This window comes from Etheostoma spectabile, chromosome 9, assembly GCF_008692095.1.
Source record: "Etheostoma spectabile isolate EspeVRDwgs_2016 chromosome 9, UIUC_Espe_1.0, whole genome shotgun sequence".
Lineage (NCBI taxonomy): Eukaryota > Metazoa > Chordata > Actinopteri > Perciformes > Percidae > Etheostoma > Etheostoma spectabile.
The window spans coordinates 28719054-28728450 of NC_045741.1; the positions used below are offsets into that span (position 1 = coordinate 28719054).

General features: G+C 45.7%; 2 protein-coding genes across 4 annotated transcripts in view; one reads left to right on the top strand and one right to left on the bottom strand.

Annotated features, from left to right (window-relative positions):
• Positions 1–7: 7 nt before the first annotated feature.
• cracd (capping protein inhibiting regulator of actin dynamics) lies at positions 8–7678 on the top strand. Of its 3 annotated transcripts, none has more exons than XM_032525957.1 (8): positions 8–103; positions 198–353; positions 1113–1328; positions 1447–3631; positions 4254–4444; positions 4551–4713; positions 6418–6586; positions 6763–7678. In XM_032525957.1, the coding sequence occupies exons 1-7, from the start codon at positions 62–64 to the stop codon at positions 6576–6578; spliced, it is 3114 nt and encodes a 1037-aa protein (XP_032381848.1). In that variant the 5' UTR covers positions 8–61; the 3' UTR covers positions 6579–6586; positions 6763–7678. The 3 variants fall into 3 exon arrangements, with proteins under 3 accessions (XP_032381848.1, XP_032381850.1, XP_032381849.1); XM_032525959.1 differs by having other exon boundaries at positions 4557–4713; XM_032525958.1 differs by having other exon boundaries at positions 1116–1328.
• The window catches only part of aasdh (aminoadipate-semialdehyde dehydrogenase), a 13825-nt gene continuing 11947 nt past the window's right edge, over positions 7520–9397 (bottom strand). Inside the window, exon 14 of the mRNA XM_032525956.1 lies at positions 7520–8471. Within this exon, the coding sequence (XP_032381847.1) occupies positions 8079–8471 (393 nt within the window). The 3' untranslated portion in view covers positions 7520–8078. The remainder of the gene's footprint in view (positions 8472–9397) is intronic.

Genomic DNA, 9397 nt, shown 5'->3' on the forward strand with positions numbered 1-9397 from the left:
GTCACACGACAGCATCTTCATCCCAGAGGAGCCGGCCACCGAGCCCAGTCTAAATCACAGCATGTCCCAGGAAAACGTCTCGGATAAAGTTAGGAATCTGCAGGTGGGCCTTGTGGAGATGTGCACTCAGTGGCTGAACAGTTACAGTATCTTCTGTCTACACACTTAACACGCAACCTTTTCTCTTGGTCAAACAGAAGCAGATAGCACAAGGTATAAAGTTTGGCCAGAGGCCTCCTTCTCTGAGAAAAAGTGAAGGAGATGAGGGAAGTTCAGATGAGGAAGAGGTTCCCCGGAGTCCTCTGAAGGTCGTGGCCCAAGTAGAAGCCGAGCCAGTGGACACAGAGCCAAAGGTAACGACACTTTAAAGGTCCCATATTCAGCTAATTTCTAGGTTCATACTTGTATTTTGGGTTTCATGTTTACATGCTTTTAATGTTAAAAAAAGCATGTAAACATGAATATATCTGTATTTAATCTGTCGGAAACGCCCCCCCCCCCCCTTAAAACCTCAGTCAGCTCTGATTGGTCAACGTTTCCAAATATCAGAGTCACTGCACCGTCATTGCAACCATAACTGTAACGGCACTGTAGCGCTATTAATAGTTAAATATAAATAGTTGTGATATAATTACCGTATAGAAGTCCTGACGACTCATTTAAAGCCACAGTTCCTGAATCTGGGCTGTGTGCATTTCTCGGTGGATTGTGCAATTCAAGTCACTTTCATAGTATTTACATAGCACATCAACCTGCTTTAGAAAATAAAGACATGGAAATCTCACTCTTTTTTATAATATAGGATCTTTAATGTTATTAATGGCAGTTTGGTTTAACTGTTAAAGAGGAAATCCACCAGTCCCATTTTACACTTCAAAGTCTGTTATCAGGTCTTGAGAAGTACAACTGCATATTTGCACAGTTGCATTATGGGTAATGAAGGTGCCAGGTGTGACAAGAGTAGAATAAAAAAGGTTCTTTTGCATCGAGTCTTAACAGTCTCATATAAGAGAGCAATGCTAAATTGGTGGAGTATGCCTTTTAAGGTTTTAGGACTATGATTGGTTTCAGGTCTCAGTTTTTAATAAAAAGCTCTGTTATTCTGACTGCAGCAGGTCCAGGGGGCTCAACAAGCCGCGCCACACATCACCCCCGTGAAATCACCGAGGTCCAAACGAGTTTTGCCGCCCACTGGTACTATCGAGTCCATCAATCTGGATGCTGTTCCACAGTCTGTTCCTCGCCTAGACAACACCGCTGCCAAGCATAAACTGTCCGTCAAGCCCAAAAACCAGAGGATTTCCCGCAAGCACCGGCGGTTTACACAGGTGAGCCACAGCCAAAGTCCAACTCTGAGTTGCTCTGCTGTTGACTTATTGTGTGACATTTCCTACCCTTTTGTTCTGGTTAAGAAAATAGGAGCTAATCATATTTCCACATTTCCAGGACCACCAAGAGGTATCTATTCCTGGTGTGGTGCAAGAGGACCTCGAGGTGGCGGGCGTCTCCACAGACGCCCAGCGCAGGGCCTCGGTTGAGTCCCTGGAAAGCTTCAAGAAGCAGAGACTCCACGAGGAGGAAAGACAGGAGACGAGGAGGAAGAGGGAGCTGGAGGACCAGAGGCTCCATCAGGAGGAAGAGGAGAGGAGGAAGAGAGCAGCAGAGGAGCTGAAGCTGCGGGAACTAGAGGAGGAGGCAGAACAAAGGCGGAGAGAAGAGGCGGAGAGAAGGAGGAGGGAGGAAGAGGAGAGAAGGATCCGAGAGGAAGAAGAAAGGAGGTGGCGAGAGGAGGAAGAGCGGAGGGAGGAGGAAAGGAGGATGCGGGAGGTGCAGGAGCACAGACAGCGGGAGGAGGAGAGGAGACGACTGGAAGAGCAGAGGAGGAAAGAGGAGGAGGAGGAAGCAAGGAGGCAGCAGGAGCTTGAGGAAGAGGAAAGAAAGAAAAAGAAGGAAGCGGAGAAGCTGAGGTCGCGGGAGATTGAAGAAAAGAAAAGAGCAGATGCAGAGGAGAGGAGGAGGAAGGAGGAGGAGGAACAGAGGAGAGCTGAGGAGCTGCGCTGGAGAGAGATGGAGGAGAGACAGAGGCCGTTCTCTTTCAAAGTTTCCTCCGGAGAAAAACAGATTTTGTTCCAGAAGGTAAATCTGACGCCTGTTACACCGGCTCCCAGCCACCAGAGCGTTGCTGCAGCGGAGCAAAGAGAGAGCGCTAAGGCGTCCTCTTCTGAAGGCCTAGAGTCCCCCAATCTGCTAATGTCTCCATATGTCCCCCACACCGCCATCTTGGTGACAGGCGCCCAACTCTGTGGGACAGCTGTCAATTTAGACCAGATCAAAGACACGGCCTGCAAGTCTCTGCTGGGTTTGGGAGAGGATAAAAAATCCCAGGGAACACCGCCGACCAAGAGCAAGACTTCACCGGACCGCAAGTCCGGTAAAACCAAATCGCTCAACGAGTCCTCGTTCTCTACAGACCAGTCCGTCCTGGCAGAATGGGCCAGCATCCGATCAAAGATATTCAAGGGGGTAGAGGAGGGGAAATACGACGAGTACCCAGAGCCGACCAAGACCCAGCCTCAGATCAGCAGTGAAGACCGGCCTGCGTTCTCCCATGAGAACCTCAGGAAGACCATGTCTGCCAGCGCCAAGTTCTCCATCACCCCTGCGAAGAAGAAGTTTGGAGATTCAAACAGGAACTCTGAGGTGTTCGGTGCGGATGAGAAGGAAGCGGGAGAGGAAGAGCCTCGGTCTGACAGCCCCGCCCCAGCGTCCCCAGCTCCGTCCTCTAAACCTCAGAACAGGACGAGTAAAACCGTCCGCATCGTGGAAAGGGTGTCAGAGGAATGTGTGTTTGCCAAAGACCTCCCCTCTTTCCTGGTTCCCAGCCCTGGAGCCAAACCTGAGGGGCCAGAGTTGAAGAGCTCAGCTCAGAGGGAGACGGAGGTGTCTGAAAGTAGAGAGGAGGGAGAGATCCGAGGCCAGGACGCGGAGGACGAGCCCTCGCCTTTTGGCATAAAGCTGAGGAGAACCAACTACTCCCTACGCTTTCACAGCGAACAGTCCACTGAGAAAAGGAAGAAGCGCTACAGTGCCGGGGACAGCTTTGACGGCGTCCCTTCTCCTCTCACCCCCATTGAGCCAGACTCTGACACTTCCTCTGTCTTTTCTAACAAATCCACCACTCCTACATCGCCTGTGAAAGAAGGCGCATCCAGCAAGTACTCACTTGCATCCCCCTCCCACGCCGTCGCCTGGGCTAAACCGGGTAAGTCTACCAGCCCGATCTCACCCAGCGAGGGTGAGAAAGTGCTTTCCAAGCCACCTGTCTACCGAAGACCACCCACGTCACCCAAACCTAGCGGAGCAGCCCCTACGCCTCCCCCGTCGCCGCTACCTAAAGCGGTCCATGGGCCTCCCAGTGGTGCCGGCATCCAGAGGACAGGGGCAGCAGAGACATCCAGCCAGGAACAGACCAACAGGAGCGAGGAACCTTCAGTGGTGGCCCAGTTGCACCGGTGCAGCCAAGGCCAGGTCCAAGGGGAAGAGGAGCCGAAGGAGAAGAGATCCTTCTTCCAGTCCATTAACATCCCCTGGAGAGAGAAGGCGGACAGAAAGACAGAGCTCATCAAGAGAGGTCAGTGTTGCTGTGATTAAGCACACAGCTGTAAGTGCAAATCAGGAATTCTGGATAAAAAAATTTCCACCAATATAGACTGGGAAGGAATAGTTTGACATTTTGGGCATATATTCATTTCTTGCCGACAGTTAGATGAGAAGGACAATACAGTAACTATTAAAGCTACAGGTGCAACTATTTTCTTAATCAAACATCTGTTACATTCAAGCCACATGCCAAATGAGTTCAAAGCTAATTAAGACTATCGGCTTCACAAAACTGGCTGTATTTCTCAATATGGCTGTGTTCAGAAAATAGTGTAGTCTGGCAACTTTTGCTCACAGCAGCGTGAGTGATGCGGTTTACATCACTGCTGAGAAAGGACAACAGCAGCGTTCAGCTTTGGAGACGAAGAGGACATAAAACTTACAAGATACTTACCTCTTCTGAAGAGTCCATGATGTATTTTTGAATCCATTGTGTTAGAATTCTGAATGAGGCTGACAAACTACGCACTATAGCTCTAATATTTGAGAAATTTGGCTGTTGTTAAAATAAAAAATGGGGTTTTGTAGAAAATGGAATTGGAGCTCATTTCAAACGATGTTTTGCGCTAGCAATATGTCAATGTGCCCTTCAGAAAAACCCTCGCTACAGAGCAGGCACTCACTGGACAGTGCAAAGGTCCAGGAGAAGGAGGCCGGGCCCTTATGGATCACACTGGCTCTGCAGAAGCAGAAGGGCTTCAGGGAGCAGCAGCAGAACCGAGAGGACCGTCGTAGCCACAGAGCTGAAAAACTGGCTGAAAAACACGCACGAGAGAGAGACAGCGTATGTGCCCCAGATATACACACTTTAAAAAATATATATATTCTTCTGACATTCACTTTATCTGACAGTGTTCTTCCTCTCATACACTCACTGATCTCTTCTGCAGGTCATGCTGGTGAGCCCCACAGAGAGCAAAGGAAGCGGGAGCACCAGTCCTTCGTCTAAACCTCAGACACCAGAGGAGCCCAAGAGACCCGACAGCCTGCTGGGACGATTTGAGCGCCGAGAAAACCTGAAAAAAGCCAACACTTTACCCAGCTCTGTCACTGGTAAGAACCTGTGAATCTAAAATTAGAAATTTTAGATGCTATATGATCTATATTTCTGAGATGTAACCTGGATGCCAGCCAAACTTAGCCCCGCCCACAAAATTTGAGTTTGGAAAGTTCGGTCTGGACATGATCCGTGGAGAGCTGTTCGGACCAATCAAATTGTCAGGGCGGGCTTTACATAATGATCAACAATAATGTAACCAACCATGTCACCAAAGAGAGCTTGGGTTGAATTCGTTTACAACAAAAATGGCTGCTGCTGGAGAATTGAGACATGTAGATTCCGCCATGGCGTCTGTTATAATAGTAATAATAATAATTTATCCTATTTATTGATTCCCGGTGGGTTTATTGCACTCCGTACATTGGTCCATACGGGGACTTGAACCGACAACCCTCCCCGCGACCCAACTCCCTACGGACTGAGCTACTGTTAGAGAAGATATCGACATATCGCGCATTCATTTTAAAAGAGGAACAGAGAACCGTGATCAAGGCATTTGTCCATCGGAAAGAGGTTTTTGCCGTCCATCCTATGGGATTCAGCGAAAGTCCAACATACATCACAGACTCCGTTGTTTTGATTGGTTGTAGGTCTATCCGTTTCTCTGATTGGTTGTAGGTCTAGCCAATTGAAAGCAGAGGCATTTTCTCTCCTGGTTCGGTTGAGACACGCCCCCCATAAGCCCAGCTCAATGGAGAAGTATCAGACTCATATTCTGACTAGAATCTGAGTATAACGACGTCAGGCTTGTTGACGTGAGTATTCCATTGAGTGACTTTAATAATAATCTTAAGTTAAGTGAAAATACAAAAAAGAAATGCTGAAATTATGAAATGTGATGAGCTGCTTTTTGTTCTACCTGGACTGTTTGTGACTAAATAAAAAAAGTCACATTAATCTATATCAGATATACTTGGTAGCTCGGGGTGGCAGTAGCTCAGTCCGTAGGGAACCGGAGGGTCGCTGGTTCAAGTCCCCGTTCGGACCAAAGTACAGACTGGCAAATGAAGAAGTGCCAATTCACCTCCTGGGCACTGCCAAGCTGCTCTTGAGCAAGGCACCGGACCCCCCTCAGACGCTCAGGGCGCCTTTTCAGCAGTCGCAGCCCCCCCCCCCAACACACACACACACACACACACACTCTGACATCTCTCCATTAGTGTATGTCCATGTATAGGAGCATGTGTGTGTATGTCAGGCCTGTGTGTAGTGTGTAATAACAACAGAGTGTAAATTAAAAATTAATTAGTTTCAGCCCTACATTCATATTACAGTACTGTATGTTGAAACTACTTAAATATTTCAATTGATTAAACTTTGCTTTACTTTTTTTTATTGCAACAGTTACCATTGAATCAATAATCGGTCATATAATAATCGGTTGTTGGGTCATTTTTCCGACCTCAAAATATCAAATATTTGATAGTTCCAGGTTCTCAAACGTCATATGCTGGTTTTCCGTGGTAGGTATGGGAATGTTTTAGGGTTTGGGACTCTTGGTGGGATTTTTTTTACACTTTTCTGCTGTTTAATCCATAAATATTGAAAAGATAATCTGAAGAGTAACTGATAATGACGATAACAGCTGCAGGTAAATCAGTTGCATCAAAAGTCTTTAATAAAAAAAGAGCTTTTTAAAGGCTGCTGTGGTGTAACAAATCGATTTGTAACCAATCGTTGTGCTTGATTTGTGTCAGTTGAGATTGCAGACTCTACACCGTCGCCACCTGCTGTCAAGGAGGTGTCAAAGCGCTTCCCGTCCACTGACTCCCCGCAGGTGTCCACAGAGCCCGCGTGGCTGGCTCTGGCCAAGCGAAAGGCCAAAGCCTGGAGCGACTGTCCTCAGATCATCAAATAACCCCCCCCCCCCCCCCCCACTCCAGCTTAACACTGAGCTCTGGCCTGCATTCAGACTGCACACTGCCCACGGACGCTGAAGCACCACGGCGAGTCACCATCTACCCATCCCTGCCTTCCCCCCCCCCGAGAAAAACTCCAGATTTCATTGCTCACCCTGAAAACGCTCCTGCAAGAACTTGTATACCACACACACACACACACACACACACACAGGTACTATTATCATGTTTAAGTGCGCTTCACATTCAAATATTCCAATACAATCGCGCAGATATATGTTAACAATTGTTGTGCGCATGCACATACTGTACACAAAGTATACGTCCCACAGATGGAACAATCAGTCCTGGGGGGCGGCGGCCTGTCACAACCACGCCTGGCCATTGCAATAGCCAACCCCAATTTAGTTTTTTTTTTTCCCCCATTTTGTAGCCAACGTTGTCCCCATGGTTGTAAATAAATCAATCACTAATAAAAAAGTGTAGAGAGGTGAAGCTCTGACATATGACAGCGTGTGTGATCAAACAGATGGTAACTGTCTGAATTGTTTCAAGGGCTAGCAGTAACAGCTTCTAGACAGCTGGTGGAAGTGTTACAGTCGTTTGGTATTATTTATGTAAAGCAGCGGATTTATCTATGTTGAATCGATACTGTATCTCCTCTCTGAGCCTTGTTTGTCATATACAAAAAAAGCCTTTCTTTTTGTTTTTTTTACTCCTACTCAAAACATTTGCATAAAAATTCTTACTGTGTCCGTGACGACTGTGATAGCTATCAGAGGCTATTGTACAATTTTGCCATTATAACGTAACCTAGAAACTGTCATAATCACACGGTGGGTGCACCTAAACACAGCACTGAAGACCACAAGTGTTACTGGGCATTTACATGTGAACTGCACATCATCCTCACAGCTGTGTGACGTTGTGATTTGGATATTTTTGTTACTTGAGACAGACGCAACACCCGCTTGCTGTAACCTACAATTCTCGTAGCCGCCCTCCCGTAACACACTTGTGTTTGTAGGCCATCACTTCCTTGTAACTGATATGATCTTACACAATAATGTAAGCATTTCCTCTATGAAAGAAAAGAAAAAAAAAAGAGCCTCCAGCATTTCTCATTTCCTGCCACTCACTTTTAATGATCTTGTGTGTATGGAAGGCAAAGGCGTCACCAGAGCTTCGGTCAGAAAGAGTCATTTTGTTTCTAACGTTGATCGTGCACAATAGTGTCGTGTACGCAGTGTTATATGTAACAAAAATGTTTGGTATTATTTGCACTTTTTTTTTGTCCCACTTAGGGTTATTCATGAGACTATTCTTGAAGAGACACAAAATGTTATGAATAATGTAAATTAAATTCTGATGTCTGAACTGAAGGACTCCTTATTTCCCTGAACTTTAATTAAAAATGTAATTCCCAACGTACCTTATCTGCTCTGACACAGATATAAAAGCCATCAGTGTTTATTATAAAATCAGTGCGGAAATACATCTTATCCTTTGTTGACAGTCAGCTTTAAACAATACACGTAGTCATTGCGGCACCCGACCACGAGGGAGTGGTCATACACCACTGGGGATGAAAACAGCTCCCCAGGCAGAGTTAATGAGGCCAGCATTTGTCCATCATGTCCATCCAGGATCCACACTGTGCCATCTGTGGAGGCCAGAGCCACCAGAACCCCCCTTCTGCCCATGACGGAGCCATCAAACACACACGGACTGGAGTACACCTTCCCCGGGCTCTGGAAGGTCCAAACCAAAGAGCCGTCGGCACAGTTCAAACAGTACAGGCAGCCGTCGTGTGATCCACACAGAACCCTCTGCTGGTCCGCTGTGACACACGGAGAGGAGAACACGGGTCCTTTCGTTAAAAACTGCCAAACCTGCAAAGAAACGCACATTTAAAAATAGCTTTTGCTCAATTTTGCTAAAATTGTGATCCTTATCCCTCATGTTGTCCTCGAGTCAGATTGACCCGTTGTCCTATATCACTGTTCTTTTTCATTCCCCAAAATAACATGATTGATTCCACACAACGCTCTTTGGCAAATCTCTACTTTTCTTAATTTCGGGGCGTCTTATTCAATTTTATAGCATTTTAAAAAGAAATTGTAAGTGTTTTTGAAATAGTACTGTGTAAAAGTTGACATATTCCAGTCTGTGATTATCCATCAACATCCATTCCTTTAATTTTAGTCTCAATAATTCCTAATTTCTGCTTTTCTACCTCAAACATTAGGTATAATTTCCTATAAATGAGATTTATTGACCATGAATTCCAAAAATAACTGTAAAACTTAAGTTAATAAGCTAGTGTTACGTGGTGGTGAAAATGTCAAAAAAGTGACAAACATTGAAAAAGGTTTTAAAAATGGGATAAAAAAACGTAAGAATGACTTAAAAACATTGATTAAATGCCTCAACAAAAGTGTTGATTTTAAATTTTGACGGGAAGACAACACAAGGGTTAAAAAAAGTACTTAGAGTATTTTTTTTTTTTTTACCCTGGACCCTTTACCTTGTTGTCCAAGTGACTAATATGAACAAAAATCTTTTAATCCGGTAAGAACGCTTTAACCGGCAGATGCAAACTGGGTTGCAATGTAACCTTTAAAGGACAAATGCGCACCGTCGATGCCCGTCCACTAAAATAGCTGTTTTTGTTGCTCACCGGCTCAGATTGTAGAGATAGACCTTTTTGTGAAAGAGTAAGATCATTTTTTGTTTAGCCAAAACAGCTCAGCACTCTCCCCAGACTCTAGTTAAATAAGCAGGACTTTCAGCCTGTATAGAGCCTAGTTAAATAAGC